At 35.4% G+C, this 17,772-nt stretch overlaps 2 protein-coding genes across 11 annotated transcripts; both read right to left on the bottom strand.

Annotated features, from left to right (window-relative positions):
- Positions 1 to 485: 485 nt before the first annotated feature.
- LOC148919507 (putative beta-D-xylosidase 7) lies at positions 486 to 4,577 on the bottom strand. 3 transcript variants are annotated; one of them, XM_089045525.1, is made up of 6 exons: positions 4,145 to 4,577; positions 3,657 to 3,963; positions 3,239 to 3,408; positions 2,764 to 2,861; positions 1,307 to 2,071; positions 486 to 1,209 (listed from the first exon to the last, which is right to left on the bottom strand). In XM_089045525.1, exons 1-6 carry the CDS (start codon positions 4,459 to 4,461, stop codon positions 617 to 619), a joined length of 2,250 nt encoding a protein of 749 aa, XP_088901651.1. In that variant the 5' UTR covers positions 4,462 to 4,577; the 3' UTR covers positions 486 to 616. The 3 variants fall into 3 exon arrangements, with proteins under 3 accessions (XP_088901651.1, XP_088901650.1, XP_088901652.1); XM_089045524.1 differs by having other exon boundaries at positions 2,764 to 2,893; positions 3,268 to 3,408; XM_089045526.1 differs by having other exon boundaries at positions 4,128 to 4,574.
- A 7,318-nt stretch (positions 4,578 to 11,895) lies between these two features.
- Positions 11,896 to 15,829, bottom strand: LOC103333104 (uncharacterized). 8 transcript variants are annotated; one of them, XM_089047415.1, is made up of 4 exons: positions 15,162 to 15,811; positions 14,366 to 15,089; positions 12,899 to 14,293; positions 11,896 to 12,473 (listed from the first exon to the last, which is right to left on the bottom strand). In XM_089047415.1, exons 1-4 carry the CDS (start codon positions 15,801 to 15,803, stop codon positions 12,079 to 12,081), a joined length of 3,156 nt encoding a protein of 1,051 aa, XP_088903541.1. In that variant the 5' UTR covers positions 15,804 to 15,811; the 3' UTR covers positions 11,896 to 12,078. The 8 variants fall into 8 exon arrangements, with proteins under 8 accessions (XP_088903541.1, XP_088903542.1, XP_088903543.1 ...); XM_089047416.1 differs by having other exon boundaries at positions 14,654 to 15,559; positions 15,599 to 15,811; XM_089047417.1 differs by having other exon boundaries at positions 14,510 to 15,821.
- Between the last annotated feature and the right edge of the window lie 1,943 nt (positions 15,830 to 17,772).

Raw genomic sequence — 17,772 nt, 5'->3', positions numbered from 1 at the left:
ACCCCAATTCCATATAGTTTAGTAAACAACTTCAATAGGAATCCGGAATCTAATTCTCCTCATTCCATATGATTTAGTAAACAACTTCAATAGGAATCCGGAATCTAATTCTCCTCAATTCAATTCCTCATAATCCAATTACGGATTAGTAAACATGCCATAAAACTCTTTCACCTATTGTTGCACTAATATTCCTGATATTCAAAGCAATTAATTTTTCCTTAAGTGGTTAGTCTTACCACATCAAACAATATGAGGGTCCCAACAAAACTTTGTTCACGTTCAATCTTCACTTGCAAGTCACATGTCTCATACTTTTTAACGTAATTATCTTGTATGTTCCATCGTATATGTACCGTATCGTATTATAGTGTACTATACAAGTAGTTCAATTCCAATTTACTTTCCGTTGCACATTTTTTTAAAATTTGGTCTTGTCTCTATTGTGCACGGGAGATAAGCAGTAGTTCAATCAACACAATGGAGGACAAAGAAGAGCTATAAACAGCTCAAGTTGGTTTCCCATTTATGCTTCCATAATTAAAGATTTTCATTCTCAAAATGAAATCATACTTCCATTCTAAATTGGCAGTTGCAAGAAGCAACCCTTCATAAATCAAACTATGATATCAAGAGGGTACTCTACATCTCCTACTTGCAAGAAATAAGAACCTTCTTCCACTACCATCAAACCACCCTCATTTGCATGGCTGAGGTGCTCACAAGGGTTCAAAATGAATTCAAGTTCAGCTCTTTCCCCAGCACTTAATATCACACTCTGAAATCCAACCAACTGTTTCATTGGGCTTCCATTGTTGGGATTCTTCTGACCCACAAAAAGCAACACAGGGTGCTTACCAACCATCTCCCCATGATTTTTGACCGCAACTCTGACTGGGAACTTCTTTTTCTCACAGAATTCTTCACTTAAATCTGGGACTAAACGGAAACGGCCGGCGTCTGAGGACTTAACTTTGGAACTAATGGATGATTCATTTAAGTAAAGCTTGTTTTGAGCTATTGCAGAGGCAAACTCATAAATGTAGTTGGAGTAGCTGAGGCCAAAACCAAAGTCATAAACATTTCCGCCTTTGTAGAATCTGTAAGTGCGCCCAGGATAACCTGTTTTTGTGTCAGGCCTCATCCTCATGTCTGTCATTGGTATCTTGACATAATCTTGTGTGTACCAAGTCACTGGCAATCTTCCACCTGCATAGCAAACATTAAATAATTCAAGCATTTTGTCAAGAAAATGTTATCATCTGTCAATCTAGAATTTGAACAAATTCATTGTCAATTAATTTACCTGGATTGTGATCACCAAAGATGATTTCAGCAAGGGCAATTCCTCCGGCTTCACCAGGATATCCAGCCCAAAAGATGCCTCCAATTTTTTTGTCATATTTGGCTGGAGTTATGTCAACTGGACCCCCACTAAGAATCACAAGAATAACAGGTTTTTTAGCAGCTTTAGCCACACTGGAAATGAGTTCCTGTTGCTTTCCAGGCAGGCCCAAGTGCCTTCTGTCATGCGCCTCTCTCTCTTGACTTTGGTCCAGCCCCATAATCAAAACCACATAATCTGCTGCTTTTGCTGCTTCAACTGCTTTATCAATTGTAGCTTGGGGACACTTAACTGTGTCACAGCCTGCTTCATAATTTGTGTACTTAGCATAACCCTGCAATGCTTTTAATGGGGTTATGGATTTACATGGACGGCCATGATAATTTCCAAGAAGTGTTACTGAAGCATTGGCATTGGGACCAATGACAGCAAGAGAAATGGCTTTTGATTTAGGCAATGGGAGAAGTCTGCCAGAGTTTTTCAAAAGCACTATGCCATCTTGAGCAGCTTCAAGGGCTAAAGCCTGGTGCTCCTTGGAGCACGCTTGGTCTGGACCAATGTTGCCATAAGGTTGCTCGAGTGGACTGCCATCAAACAGGCCTAACCTCATCCTTATAGAGAAGAGGTTGCGGAGAGCTCTGTCTATTTCAGACACATCCAGCTTTTTCTGCTGAACTGCAGATTTAGTGTGATCCTTCAAGTAGGATCCACAGTTCACGTCCATGCCTGCAACATTTAGTCAAATGTAGAAGCATGTTAGAGACAGTCCACTACCCTACTGCGTGGTATTGGAATACGATTAAGTGTTATAACCACGTTTACGTTTTATAATATGTGTAAACAATACGGTTATATTACAACACGTGAACAAATTATGTCACATGACCATATTCCAATACCACATTATAATAAGTCCAATTTTGAAATTTCTTAAATCAAATTTTGTACCAATCAGACACCATAATCTAAAGGTTCCTTCTTTCTTTTTCAGATCTTGACTCAAATCAGTTTCATTTTAGAATTCATGTATCTTATCTTTGATAGGATCTAAAACAATCCAACTTTCTTTTCACTTGTTAGCAGAAAAAGGGAATTGATAATAGGCTTAGAAGCGGTGCATCCGAAAAGAGGAGAACTAGAAGTCCATTTTAAGAGAACAAGACGGACCAGCTACTTTTATTATTATTTTGACTTTCAACCAAAAGCCCATAAAGTTCGATCAAGTGGGTGGGCCCACATATCCACAAATGGGCCCTGACCTCAAATCAAAAGATAATGCGCACAGAATGTACAGCCCAACAGGGGTAGGTTTGACATTACATAACAAAAAAGTACTCAGAAACTGAGAAACAGACACATGTGGCATGTCATGGGAAAATAAACAAAGTGGAAAAAGACTAGGGCGGGCCCCAGATTACCTGCTTTGAGCACATCACCGACTGCATCTTCGGGCGTTTTAGCGTACCCTTGCACATCGCGAATGATGGACACCGCATCGCAGTCCGACGTGATGTACCTGATCATTTTCGAATTCAAGCTCATCGGTAGCTGGATTTTATTGACATCGATAGTTAAAAACAGAAATTTTATTTTATCAATCATTTTTTGTCTTTTTCTCGCAGAGAATATTCTAAATTACTCTAAACTTAAGTATAAGAAGACGAGCGCACTATTTAACCAACTGGTCAAGCATTGAAAATATGAAGTTTCAACCAGTATAAACTGTTAATTATATGTCGACAGCAATGCAGAATCAATATCTTATCTTATCATGAAAAATGACAGTAAAAATGTCCACAATCAAAGGGAAAACGGTGATCGCAAAAGTAGATAACTCCAAACAAACCATGATGAGAAAAGAAGCATTAGCGTTTTGTAATTAAAGTAAAGTACCCATGAAAATCCCACTGGCCTCTAGCAACCTTGGTTAGGAGATTGTAATCTGCGCAGCTTGGAACCCCATTGACACGATTATAAGCACACATTATGCCACTGGCTTGGCCTTGCTGCACGCAGCTCTTGAATGGAGGCTGGTATGTGTCTGCTAGGTCTTGTTCACTCACCTGCAAAACACACAAGAATAATGAAAAATTAATTGAAGTGAATTATTAACTGACAAATTCAAAACCCAATAAAGTTCTACTCAATATTTATCAAATTAAATATATAATTTACGGCACTTAAATCAAGGAGGAATCTTAATTTTGCCCAATAAAGTCACCAAGTGACTGAAACAAAAAAAAAACAAAAAACAAAAAAGAAAAAAAAATTCCAAGCAAGAATTTGAATGGACCAATAGAAGAAAACTCACACGAGCATCGAAGCCAAAGCGCGTGACGCTTTTCCAGTTGTCCAAATCATAAGCTGTGAAATGCTTGCAGCAAGCAGAAGCTTGAAGACGACCACCGACCTTGAGCTTCCCTCCTTCAAAAGAATCGCCTTGAACGCCTCTCACATACGACACGGCGTATTTGCCTACCACCAATGGGTCTTCGCCAGGTGTCTCCTGCCCTCTCCCCCACCTTGGGTCCCTGAAAATGTTAATGTTTGGTGCCCAAAATGTCATCCCTGTTGCTTGCCCAGCATTGTACAATGCCCTAGCTTCAGGTCCCAATAACCTAATGAACAAAGTAAATAAATAAAAGTTTTCATTTTTTATATTTATTTCGAATGAAAACACAAAAACAAGGACATGGGTTTTGATGTGCAGCAAAGAGAAAGTAATGGGTTGTAATTTGTTGGACCAGAAAAGTAACAGAGGCCGAGTTGGGTTTTGTTTGACTCGGTGAGCTGACTCACCTGGCCAATGCGGTACCAGAGGTGTTCGTTGAAGGAGGCGGCGGTGAGGATGACTTGAGGGAAGCTGGTGGCGTTAGAAATGGTGCCGTAAAGATTGATTCCTTTGCCGACGTCGGCGACGCCGTGTAATGCCTCGGACCACCACTCGTAACTCGGGATGCCGAGTCGGGGAATCGGAGGGGCCGAGTTAACGAGTTGGGAGATTTTCTCATCCAATGTGAGGCGCGAGACCAGGTCCTGGACTCTTTGGTTGATGGGGAGGGCGGTTTTGCAGAAAGGGTAGGAGCTGGTTGATGGCTGGGACGAGTCACAGGCATATGGAGGCTGCGTTGACTCGGTAGGGTAAAAGAGGAGGGTGGTGAAGAAGAAGAAGAAGAAAAGAGGTGTGGGAGGAGTGAGAGCTTGAAGCTTCATGGTGTGTGCTTTGGTTAGATGCAGAAGTGAATGCAGAAAAAAGTGAAAGTTTATAGGGCAGAGGCATGGACAAAGGTCTTTGTCACTGATGACTGAGCCCACATCTAGTTTGAGGTCATTCTCTAATTAAGATAGTTTGTTAAGTTACTAAAATTGTTTTTTTTTTTGGTGAGAACAAATTGTTTCCAAAGTGAAAATTACTCTATTATATAGGTTTATTATTTTTAAATAATTGATATTAGAGAAGATGATGAATTGAACTATGACCTCGAATGCATGAGTACAAGTTCTTAATTATTTGAGTTACAAGTTCTTAATTAATTTATATTTGAATTAATTTTACTGATTGAAATTTGAGGAAAAAATAGATAGATAGAGAGGGAAAAAGAGGAGAGAAATGCCACTAGTTGGTGGATACAGTCAAACAAACGAATACAAAAAAGAAAGCAAAAGATATATAACTCACCCACTTCACTCAGCCTCACTATCCTTATAAAACTAAGCACATTTCCCTTTTTACATGTAGTTTATCAATTTTATTAAAACCAGAACCTTCTAATTTCCTGCTAGAAATTTTATTAAAATCGTTCAACAATCGCTATTTCAATTCCTTGTAAAATAAAACGAAAGGTGACAATGAAGGGGTCAGTGTGAAAATTCGTCGTAATTTGAAGCCCATAAGTTTTGAACCTTTTCTCTTTTCAAAGCCCATCGGTGTGTATGTTGATATTAATAGACAAAATACTAAAACCCATCATATCAACGTAGGAATGGCAACTAGGCCAGTTTGGGTTGGACAATAACTATCCCAGTCTTCGCACCCCATCCATCCATGATAAGAATTTTCGGGGAATTGCCATCCCCATCCCTATGGGGGCTTGTCTCCCAAACCAGCCCCCGATTCTCCAATTCCCCGATTTTTATTTTTTTTTAAAAATTTATCTTGTATGAAAACAGTGAACTTGCAGACAAGTGGTTTGATGTTTGAACCTCATGGTATCTTGTCTGCTTTTGGGCCCTTTGATGAACCTGACCATAAAATATTTATAATTTATGGCCAAAGCCCCAAATAATTCTTCTAATATATTCTCCCAAGATTTAAAGCAAATGATCAATGGCTCGTTTAAGCTTCTTTTGATACTAGAAGTCCAGATGCATGTTGCCCCTGAAATTTGTTTTACTTTTATTTCATGTTAATGTTCTGTTTGGTTGGATTTTGGTTTGATGTGGATAATGTTCTTATGGTAAGTACTCTGAATACTTGAGAACCCTTAATTTGGAGGTGATAATTTATTTATGTATTTGCATTTTATCCATAGAGGCTGGTCTTAGTCTTACAACTCTGCCATGAATGAAGCACTCCATGAAGTAATAAGGTCTTTCTTATCAGCCAAAACATGAAAGGAACAGACTTTCAGTGAAGAATGGAATTGAAACTGTCTCTCCATAATGGTAGAGTAGTAAGCCACAGATTCCAACTGCATTCATCACCGATGCATTATGCACCACTTTGACATATATCCCCAACTTATTGGCTCGAACAACAAGATCAGAGTGAGTTGTAGCTCTGTGTTCCTAACTCTACTTCAACTGATCAAATAACTCAATTAAAATATAAAGTTGTTGGGAACCCAATTTCAATTACTCGTCAAAAATGATTCTTTGGAAACAAATATATAACATAATAAACTGACATTCCAAAGAAAGCCATACATACCCAAAAGGATCTCCCAACTACAAGGAAAGCAACGTCAGAAGCAGCAGCTGCAGTTAGAATTTGGTCGGCTTTTTCCTCCACCGTTTTTCTATCTGTAACTGTGACACAAGTTTTCCTGTGCATTGAAATTCCTTCTAAAAAACTGAACACGTACGTTTTGAAAACAAATAGAGCAAGAGAGGGAGACAGAAGAAAACCCATACCAACTTGGAAAGGCCGTCGGAAGAGAGACCAAAAGAGAGTAGAGAAGTGTAGGCCTCTATGAAAACCTGGTCACATTGCTTCACTATTTCTAAGTCTCTGAAGGTGATGTCTTTCTCATCCGCCAATCCCAGTCCTACTATGTACAGCATCCCTCTCAGTCTCGCCCCTCTGATTGGTGTTCTTTAACATATTTTGGAAAATTTCATAAAATTCTTGAAAATATTAAGTTTGTCTAACGATTTGAAAGACAAAAATTGGCTCAAAATTGAAAATCAAACGATAAATTATTATATGTTATGACTTAGATGTTGTTATTGTTTATGAAAATACTCGTTTATGTCTATTTGGTCATATTTAATTCAACATGAAATTAGTCATATGTGTAGTGTAAAGACTATAGCCACTTGGCTATACTGCTTATATAAAAAAGACCGCAGCAAAGCCGGGCGGCTATACTCGTAAAAAAAAAATCAAGTATTGGAGCGTGGCTATACTATTTATAAAAAAAAAAGAAAAAAAGAAGAAGACCTGCTAGAGATTCGGACCCACGTTTCAAAAACAGTATAGCCACGACTATACTATTTTTTTCCTAATAAAAACCGTAGTATAGCCGCCTGGGTATACCCTATAGCCTTCGGCTATACTCTATTATTTTAAAAAATTAAGAAAAGGACCCCAGTAAAAGCCGCATACGACTATACTCATCTAAAAAAACTCTCAAGTATAGAAGCGCGAGCAACGAGGACCTCTTGGTTGTTCCAGATCTTGCTACAACGACTCGATTGTGGAGGAAGACGAGGATTTCGCTGCGTTATCGTTGTCATTTGGTTTGGACTTGGAATTTTTTATCTTTTGCTTCAATTATGTGTTTTTCTTCGGATTTTAGTTGATTTGGTGAATGTATTTTAAGCTTTGATGATCGATTTATCTTTTGTTACTATTTTAGTTATGGATCTTATTTTTGTTTAACAATGTACTTTTATGACAGAATATTTACAAGATAGTTATAGATAGAGTATTAACAATGTACTTCTATGACATAGTAATATTAACAAGATAGTTCTATGACGTAGTAGTATTAACAAGATAGTTCTATGACATAGTATTAACAATGTACTTCTATGAAGAGCCCCTGCTTGGTTTTCGCAATTTTTTTTATTTATAAATAAATTGTTTGGGTTTATTTTAAAAATTTGGGTTGGGATCGTTTTGGATTTTTTTTTTTTTTTTTTGAGTTTTTTGTGTTGGCTTTTTTAAAGTTAATCAGTGGCAATCATGTAATTTATAGGAACTTCAACGCCCATTTTTTATGTAGTAAATTGGTTTTAGGTGTGTTTCTAAAATGCATTCCATGTGGGGTCTTGTTTTTATAATTTCAGCCCCTATTTTGGGCATAATAATGAAACTCCCTTTAATTTTCACAATTTAATTGTTTATTATTGATTTTGGGACGGTTTACACAGATTATATAAAATTACTCAACAAAACCCTTGTTTTATTTAATTTTGTTTTTCTTCACAATGATAAACAAAATGTAAGGAAAATTCTCCAATAAGTATTTTACTAGAATAAGGACCCATTTTACATCCCTAAGGTCCACAATTACCAATTCCTTGTAATATGGATCCATATCCATGTAAAAGGCTAATTTACAACATTATGGATTCGGTGGACCCTAACATTGTAATCCAAGAGCAAAACCTTGTAAATTGTTACAAAAAACTTGTAAGTTACGAGTTTAGGGATTCTTTTTAAGACGTTAAGGTACCCTCGTATCCCAAAATCCTTAATCTTGTAAACCCTCATTTTACTAGAATAAGGACCCCAATTTACATCTTTATAGTTCGGACTTACTTATTCTTTGTAATTTGGATCCATATCCTTGTAAAATAAGGATTTACAACGTTAAGGATTATGAGAACCCTAACGTTGTAATCGTGGTACAAAAACGTATAAATCACTACCTAAATCATGTAACTTACATGTTTATGGATCCATTTTACAACGTTTTGGTACCCTCATATCCCAAAATTGTAAGATCGGCCCTTAATTTTGTAAACTCTTATTTTATTAGAATAAGGACCCAATTTACATCCTCATGGTCTGAACTTATCTATTCTTTATAATTTGGATCCATATCCTTGTAAAATAAGGATTTACAAAGGTAAGGATTATGAGAACCCTAATGTTGTAATTATGGTGCAAAAACCTGTAAATATTGTGTAACGTACATGTTTATGGATCCTCTTTACAACGTTATGGTACCTTTGTATCCCAAAATTGTAAAATCGGCCCTTAATCTTGTACACCATCATTTTACTAGAATAAGGACCCAATGTACATCCTCATGGTCTGCACTTACCAATTCCTTGTAATGTGGATCCATATCCTTGTAAAATAAGGATTTACAACATTAAGAATTATGAAAACCCTAACGTTGTAATCGTGGTGGAAAAACTTGTAAATCACTACACAAATCGTGTAACTTACATGTTTTTGGATCCTATTTACAAGGTTATGATACCCTCGTGTCCTAAAATTGTAAAATCGGCCCTTAGTCTTGTAAACCCTCATTTTACTAGAATAAGGATCCAATTTACATTCTCATGGTCTGGAGTTACCAATTCCTTGTAATGTGGATCCATATCCTTGTAAATGAGTATTTACAACATTATGGATTAGATGAACCCTAATGTTGTAATCCTAGTTCAAAAACTTGTAAATCGCTACCCAAATCTTGTAACTTATAAGTTTTAGGATTCTCTTACAATGTTATGGTACTTTTATATCTAAACTACTGTAATACACGTCCTTAGTCTTGTAAACCATCATGTTTGCTAGAATAAGGACCCCATTTTATATTCTTAAGGTCCACACTTACCAATTCCTTGTAATGTTGATCTATGTCCTTATAAAATGGGGATTTACATGGGAAATTAGGGGATTGGTAACTTTCTTACGCCATTTAGTATTTTATTATGTTAAAATACATATATATATATATAAATTAGTATTTTAGTTGAAATTATACATATTATATGTAAATACTATATTTATGAGTGGATATTCTTATTAAACAATTTTTTTATGGATAGGAAAGGGGAAACCTATATAACAAGGATATGAACCAAAAATCAGAGGAGGATCATAAGATAAATTTTTGTGGGAACATGAAATTATTTGTTTAGGCATAGAAATAAGTTTGTAAAAGCATATTTTGAATATGCTATGAGTCATATTCGAGAAATAATATATAATTTTAGTTTTAAGACATTTCTCTCAAATTATTTTAGAATTAGCTTGAATTCTAAAATTTCGTACATGAGAAGCAAATGATGAGATGGTAACTCAATCACTTTCTTCCCCTTCATTACCTCATTTAGTATTTTGTTATGTTACATACTTATATAAAATTTCGAGTATTTTAGTTGAAATTGTATATATTATATGTAAATATCATATTTATATATTATATATTGATTATAAAGTGCACATATATTATTTAATTATTATATTATTATATATTCTTATTTAACAATTTTTTTATTGATCGGGACATGAACCAATTATATTACGAAGATATGAACCAAATAACAGAGAAGGATCATAAGGGAAAATTTTGTTGGATGATGCCATGAGTCATATTTTGTTATAAGACATTTGTTTAAAGTTATTTTTAGAATAAGCACAAATGCATATATATTTTTATATAATAATATGTCATCTTGAGAAGTAATTATAGTGTGGCTTCAGAGTATGTCATATAATATTTATTATAATATAAGTGGATATTTATTGATATTATGTCTTAAAAGTTGAATATCTTATCATTGATTGCTATTAAACACGTAAACGAGTTATACTATGTAGTCGTATTTTAGTTCCTTATAGTAATTTATTCACATTTAAGAAATAACAAAACAAAAAGAATAGTTTAGATGTTCAAAAAATGTATTTGGTTACAAGTTAAAAAAAAAAACAATTTCAATTGGGCCAATTGGATTGATATAAAGTTACCTAAGTTTTATTGATTTTGGTTACAAGTTATATAAAGCAACCCCTAACTCATGAATCATGAACAAATCTGCAAATGTTATGAAATAATTGAAATAATTGTAACAATATTATAGTCTATCCTAATCCATAACACTGTAATACCTTAATTTACAATGAGGTGACATATCGAAATCATAACAACAAAAAAAGTCAAACAGTTCTCATAAAAAAAGAGTCTAAAACGGTAACTTTAGATTTATAAAAGCAAACAAATACCATTGCGAAATTCATAAGCATGTCATCGTGAGTCAAAAAGAATAAACTCAATTGAAAAATAACATATCCAATCATATGCCAATTGCCAAATAGGAAGGGCATAATTGCATGACCCTTGTGCAATTGCATTTTCAAAAAGTGGAAACTTAATAACTTGTATAACCAGTAACCAATTTTTTAAAAACTATGAAAGCATCATAAAGGACAAATGGTGCATGGGTGCACCTGGTGCACTATAGAAGGTGCCCCTTTCATCAACCCACCAAACCTCATGTACACAAAACACAAATCTGATGCATCTGATCATTGATGACAGAGAGAGTCAAAAGAGAATTAGCAGAACGAAATGAAAAACAAAAAACAAAAAGGATCCTTTTTACATTATCAGATCATTTACGTTGTATCTAACACCAACAATCGGATCGGTGAAATGGGATAGATCAATCATCAATCATAAAGCCAATTACAAAATATGGGGTGGTTTATGATGAGAACAAGAAATGATGCGAGGGAGTAAAAGATCAGAAAAATAATAAAGAAGGAACCTTTGAAGGCCTTTTTTAGCTGCTCAGTCTTCGGATTCGGGAGGAACTCTAAGGGTCGACATCGTCACTATAGCTCTCTCTCTCTCTCTCTCTCTCTCTCTCTCTCTCTCTCTGTAAGAAAATCGAAATCGATAATGGCTCTGGTCTATGAACCTCTCTGTTTCTATTATATATATGGTGTTTGGTAGGTAGCTATCCATATATAGTAATACAGTATGGCCCTTACAATTATCGCCACGTCAAATACTATATTTGTTCCTGCTATATTGGTCTTGGTCATTTAATTTTCACAATTGAATTGTTTATTAATGATTTTGGGGTGGTTTACAATTTCAAATTCTCGTCTGTATTTGCTGCTACACAGAGTACATAAAATTACTAAACAAAACCCCTTGTCTTATTTCATTTTGTTTTCCCTCACAGGGATAAACAAACTTTAAAACATCCTAGATAAAGTATTCATTTTGTTTTTCAATGTTGAATCATCACTTTATCGGTCCTCTAATTTATGATTTTGTTGTATTTTGAGTGCACGCTCACCTTTTTTTTTGTTTTTTTTGTTGAGGAATCACTATTCTGTACATTAAAAAAAGAGCACTGCGAGTGAAGTTTTAATGGAATGCTTAACAGGGCAAATTGATACATACATACATTACGAAAAATATTTCTAAATACTAATAACCCAAAAGACAGAAGTGGGCATGAAATATATTACAATAATCCAAACATCTAAGAAAACTTAGAATAAGGCAGACTCCAATGAAAAGCAGCACATGTCCTGATCAGGCAGTGAAACCATCAACAGCAAGCAATTCACCACATGTTGTCATATGTAATGGCTTTGACAAACGCAGCCTCTGAGTTGATGACAGGAGCTGAGAAACTTTCTTCATTGTTGGACGACACTGCGAACTGGGATTCAAGGATGCAAATGCGATCTTCACCAGAGAGACCACCTCCCCTGCTTCTTGTTTTGTGGGTGGGGAGATCCGTTGGTCCAGAACTTCCGAAATTGGCATTTCAGGGGCAGATGATGCAGATGAGGACGAAGATGATGCCCCTGATGATAAAGATGAAAAAACATCTCCTGGATGGCTTCCCATAATTATTTCCAGTGTGACAACTCCAAAGCTATAAACATCGCACTTCTCGTTTACTTCCATTGTATATGCAAGCTCTGCTCAGAAAAAGCACATAGAAGAAATTGTATCTTGCATCAATTGTACACACGTATAATAAGAGACTCAGATTGAAGTGTTCAAAACATTGCTTCTCAGAAAAAAGACAGTGAGGAAGTCACAATTTCCCAATCAAATTAATAATTCATTGAAACACACAACCTACAAATTCGAGGAAATTTGGTTCTTTTTCAGAACTAAAAAAGATAGCTTAATGAAAGCTGGACGGTGAAGAAAAAAAAGAATTAAAAGCTGGATGTTGAAGAAGAAAAATAATTAAATAAGAGAAGTTTTCATCATCATTCACATAAAAAAATATCTAATAGTTATATTTTCTAAATCAAACAAGTGAAAATGAAGCATTGGTCTAAAAGCAAAAGCTTAAAAAGTGTTACAGACAGAGAACATGGAATCACAATATTACCTGGTGCCATGTAGCCATATGTGCCTGCAACGGCAGTCCAATTGGTTGAGTTTGGATTTAAAAACTTAGATGTGCCAAAGTCTGAAACACAGACCTCATATTCAGAATCCAACAAAATGTTCTTGCTTGAGATGTCACGATGTACAATTGGTGGCAAGCAATCGTGGTGCATGTAAGACAAGGCATGAGCTAAGCCTCTAACAATATTCACCCTTTTACTCCACCCCAACTCTTTAGCTTCTTCATCTTTGCTCAACATTGCGGCCAAGCTACCTCTTTCAAGATACTTATACACCAAAAACGAGTGTTGTTTATGTGCGCAGAAACCATAGAGCTTCACAATATTTCGATGTTTTATCTCACTAAGTGCCCTTACTTCATTCAAGAACTCCTTCTGAAATTCTGTCTCCCCATCCCATAATAGATGAAGTTTCTTCACGGCCACTACGTCTCCAGATGACAAATTCACTCTGTAGACGCTTCCATGTCCTCCCTTCCCAATGCAGTATGTGGAATTAAAATCTTCTGTTGCCCTTATGATTTCCTCATACATTGATTTTCCATCAAAATTTAAAACCGAAAAGGAAATTTCTCCATGCATGTGGTTTTGTTTAGTATCTTGATGCTTCTTCTTTCTTTGCACTATTACAAAGACAATTGTAAAGAAAGCAGATAGAAGTATAAATATCGCTGGAAGAGAGAATATTAACTTGTGATCCTTTTTTGAGCCATGTGCATTGCAGGGTGGCAGCAGAGCTCCAACTTTGCCACACAATCCTTTGTTCCCTTTCAATCTTTCTGGGGGAGCTTCTTGAAATGCACTGATGTTGGGAAGGGGACCTTCCAAGTGATTGTAGGATATGTCAACGTACGACAAGCCGTGCATCTCTTCCAAACTTGATGGTATGGAACCTGAAAGATTGTTGTGGGAAAGATCAAGTGTCACCAAACTTTGCATACTGCCCATTTCTGATGGTATCTTACCTTCAAGTGAGTTATGGCTTAAATCTAAGTCATTCAGTTGAACTAACTTCCCCAACTTAAATGGAATTGCTTGAGATAATTTGTTGTTGCTCAAATTCAGATGGTATAATTTGAGCAAGTCACCTAGAATGCTCGGAATTGACTCATTCAATTTGTTTGTTGACAAGTCAAGATATTCAAGATCATTGAATGATTCGAATTCCGAAGGTATACGACCCGAAAGTTGATTTCCATTCAACCTCAAGTTCACCAACGAAGACAACTTCCCGAATTCTTTTGGGATCAACCCAACTAAATGATTTGAAGAAAGGTCCAGCACATGAATTTGGGTTGCGTTGCCAATCTCAGGTGGGATGAGACCACTTAAATTGTTGTAAGACAACTCTAGATCTAGAAGAGATTTCAAATTCCCTATCTCTTTAGGAATCAAACCAGAAAGTTGATTGGAATGCAAGTACAAATAGTTTAGCTTTATTAAGTTACCAATATTTGGATGTATGGGACCACTTAAATTGTTGTTGGACAATATTATATCTGTAAGAGATTTCAAGTTCCATATCTCATTGGGAATCAAACCAGAAAGTTGATTGTTATTCCAGTACAAATACTTTAGATTTATTAAGTTACCAATATTTGGAGGGATGGGACCACTAAAATTGTTGTTGGACAACTCTAGATCTACAAGAGATTTCAAGTTCCCTATCTCCTTGGGAATCAAACCAGAAAGTTGATTGAAATGCAAGTTCAAATTGTTTAGGCTTATTAAGTTACCAATATTTGGAGGGATGAGACCACTTAAATTGTTGTGGCCCAACTGTAGATCTATAAGAGATTTCAAGTTACCAATATTTGGAGGGATGGGACCACTAAAATTGTTGTAGGACAACTCTAGATCTACAAGAGATTTCAAGTTCCCTATACCCTTGGGAATCAGACCAGAAAGTTGATTGGTATGCAAGTACAAAGTGTTTAGGTTTATTAAGTTACCAATATTTGGAGGGATGACACCACTTAAATTGTTGTAGGACAACGTTAGATTTACAAGAGATTTCAAGTTACATATCTCCTTGGGAATCAAACCAGAAAGTTGATTGTTAGCCAAGTACAAAGTGTTTAGGTTTATTAAGTTACCAATATTTGGAGGGATGAGACCACTTAAATTGTTGTAGGTTAACTCTAGATCTACAAGAGATTTCAAGTTCCCTATCTCCTTGGGAATCGAACCAGAAAGTTGATTGTCATTCAAGTACAAAGTGTTTAGCTTTATTAAGCTACCAACATTTGGAGGGATGCGACCACTTAAATTGTTGTAAGACAACCTTAGATCTACAAGAGATTTCAAGCTCCCTATCTCCTTGGGAATCAAACCAGAAAGTTTATTGTCATAGAGACAAAGAAGGGTAAGATTTCTCAAGAGATTGATTTCTGGTGGGATTCTCCCAGACAAGTTATTCCAAGAGAGATCAAGATAGTGGAGTTTGGAGAGGTTACTGATTTGAGGTGGGATGGCTTCAAAAAGTTTGTTCAAGCTGAGGTCAAGATATTCAAGATTAGGGAAGGACAAGAATGAAAACTCATGTAGCGTACCTTGAATACCACAAGTGGAAAGGTTTAGCTTGCTGACACTTCCAGCTGCGTTGCATGAAACACCAATCCAGGTGCATGGGCTTGTTCTTGGTTTTGGATTGCTGTTGGAAGAATTGGTGACATTAATATTATGAATGGGAGGGTCGTACCAGGTGAGGTTATTGAGGGCTTGATTTGGAAATAAGCTGGCTTTCCATTTGAGAAGAGCCTTTGCTTCAGTATCAGAAGTAGAAGTAGCAGAAGGGAAGGCAACCCAATTTGGTGATGAAACATACAACAAGATGACAAGGCAATAAGGGAGGAAGCATAGTTTAGCAGAAGTTAAAGATATCATGGTTATTGTTTGTGTGGTATAAATATATTGCATGGGTCGTGCCTTACTACTTATATATAGTGTGGGTTAGTTTTTGGGGTTCAGTTGAGCATTGAAAAGTCTTTCGGATCTCATCTATAATCAGTTTTCTTTTAAGTAATGAAAAGTCTTTCATTCTCTAAATTTAAATGCCAATTTCGAATTTTCTGGATGAAATAATGAAATGACATAGGTGTCCCACCCACTTGAATGCCTGAGTGAGCTTGCTGCCATTATTAGAATTGTAATAAAGTCCTGGTCTCAGTGGTTGTTCTTACAATGGCTGGAGTCAAAGTCTTTGTCTTTCGTTCTTTATAGTTATAGTTATAGTTTAATGAAATAAACTCATTTGATGGTTTGTTTTGCCGTTTATATGGACAAACTCATTTGATTATTGTGCTCCTCCGATGCCACTACCGATGCCATTAATGTTCAATAAAAGGCTGTGTGAAGCCTTTGATTATTCATTTGATTATTCCTTGTGCCAAAATCAACTTAATTTGTATGAGAGCCTGTTGTTTGTGCTCTTGATTAAGTTGTGTAAGAACTGATTCTTACACCTCAAATTAATAGTCAACTTAATTTTTTAATTTATCAACACAAAATACATCGGTAATATGTTAGCTTGCTTGCTTTGTAGTTGAATGAAAGCTATTTATTCAAATTTTTTTATTAATAAAAAATAAAAAAAATAAATCGGTTATTCCCCTTGAACTTGTACATAACTTTCATTTTGCCCATTGTTTTTTCATTGGAGAAAATTCAAGATACAAATTTCTTTTTTTTTAGTCAATCTACCCTCTAGTGCTAAATTTCCTTACATTCCAACTATTTTACAGTTAAAAGATACCATGTGGGCACTCTGAGGACAAATTGGTCAATCTATATCTTATACATAATAATAAAATAAACATATGCACAAAAAATAAAATAATTATAATAAAAATAGAGAAAACACTTTTTTTGTTTATTTTATTTTTATAGCTTTGGTCATTTTATATTTGTTCTTATTTGGATTGTTGGGTCTCAATAAAGTTTCTCTACCAAGAAAATATTAGAACCCAGACACATTGAAAAATTGGAAAGAAGCATACATATCTTCAGTCAAAGTCTTTGTCTATTATCTATAATGTTAAAATTAGAAAGTTTGCATGTTGTCGCTGAACTTTAGTCAAATGAGGTTGATACTTGAATGCCGTTTTCTCCTTCCTATTATTACGACCCATGAGTCAAGAAAACGATTTCTATCATATATTTGTAGATATTTTAATTAAACCATGTAAATATTCATGCTCACCCAACAATAATTTTTTTTAAACACATTTAAATTCAAGTATAATCCTATTAATAAAATTTCATATACAGAGGCTGCCCAAGACGACGTAATTGAGGTTAAATTTGTTTTCTACAATTTTGTATGCCATAAATAATTAAGACATTAATGTGCAAAACATTTTTGTTGGTTGAACTTGGAGATTTGCAGGGTTTAAATAGAAACCTACATATTCGTTGTCTTTATCACTTGACTTGGCTGCTACTGAGAGTTTGAGAGGCCTTAAAATGAGCGTGTTCATCGATTTTAACTAAGAATTGACAAGATAACTTATTAAAGGAGCTATTCAACTCAATGCACATGACTGGAAAACTAATTCAATTATGATTGTTTTTTAGTATGCACTGCTTTCTCATAGAATTTTCTTTGATCAATGGTTCCTCGACTTTGATGTCTTTGGGAGAAAAATATATTGGAATTACTGAAATGAAATTTATGGAAAGTATTTGCGTGACATAAGGGTTCAGAAGTGTCCCACTTGAATGCTTGAAACTATGTCGCATGGTATATCATAGGTAACAAGCTTCAACAAATGCAGCCTCTTCGAATAGAAAGATACCAAGAAGGGTTTTTGTCATGAATGGTCCTTGAATTTTTCAAAAGTCCTCGTTTGAATTC

The sequence above is a fragment of the Prunus mume genome, linkage group LG2 (genome assembly GCF_029339155.1).
Source record: "Prunus mume cultivar Tortuosa linkage group LG2, ASM2933915v1, whole genome shotgun sequence".
In the NCBI taxonomy this organism is placed as follows: domain Eukaryota; kingdom Viridiplantae; phylum Streptophyta; class Magnoliopsida; order Rosales; family Rosaceae; genus Prunus; species Prunus mume.
Note: the sequence above shows the minus strand (reverse complement) of the source record. Positions and strands in the feature narration are given on the sequence as shown.

Excerpts from the sequence above, each read along its gene's own strand:
- LOC148919507 (XM_089045526.1), bottom strand. The coding sequence starts at position 4,558 with ATGAAGCTTCAAGCTCTCACTCCTCCCACACCTCTTTTCTTCTTCTTC. Across the intron at positions 3,409-3,656 it reads GCTTTGGCTTCGATGCTCGT|GTGAGTGAACAAGACCTAGC; the intron begins GTGAGTTTTCTT and ends TGTGTTTTGCAG. Across the intron at positions 2,072-2,763 it reads CGGTGATGTGCTCAAAGCAG|GCATGGACGTGAACTGTGGA; the intron begins GTAATCTGGGGC and ends TAAATGTTGCAG.
- LOC103333104 (XM_089047411.1), bottom strand. The coding sequence starts at position 15,803 with ATGATATCTTTAACTTCTGCTAAACTATGCTTCCTCCCTTATTGCCTT. Across the intron at positions 12,477-12,898 it reads ATATGGCTACATGGCACCAG|CAGAGCTTGCATATACAATG; the intron begins GTAATATTGTGA and ends GCTTTTTCTGAG.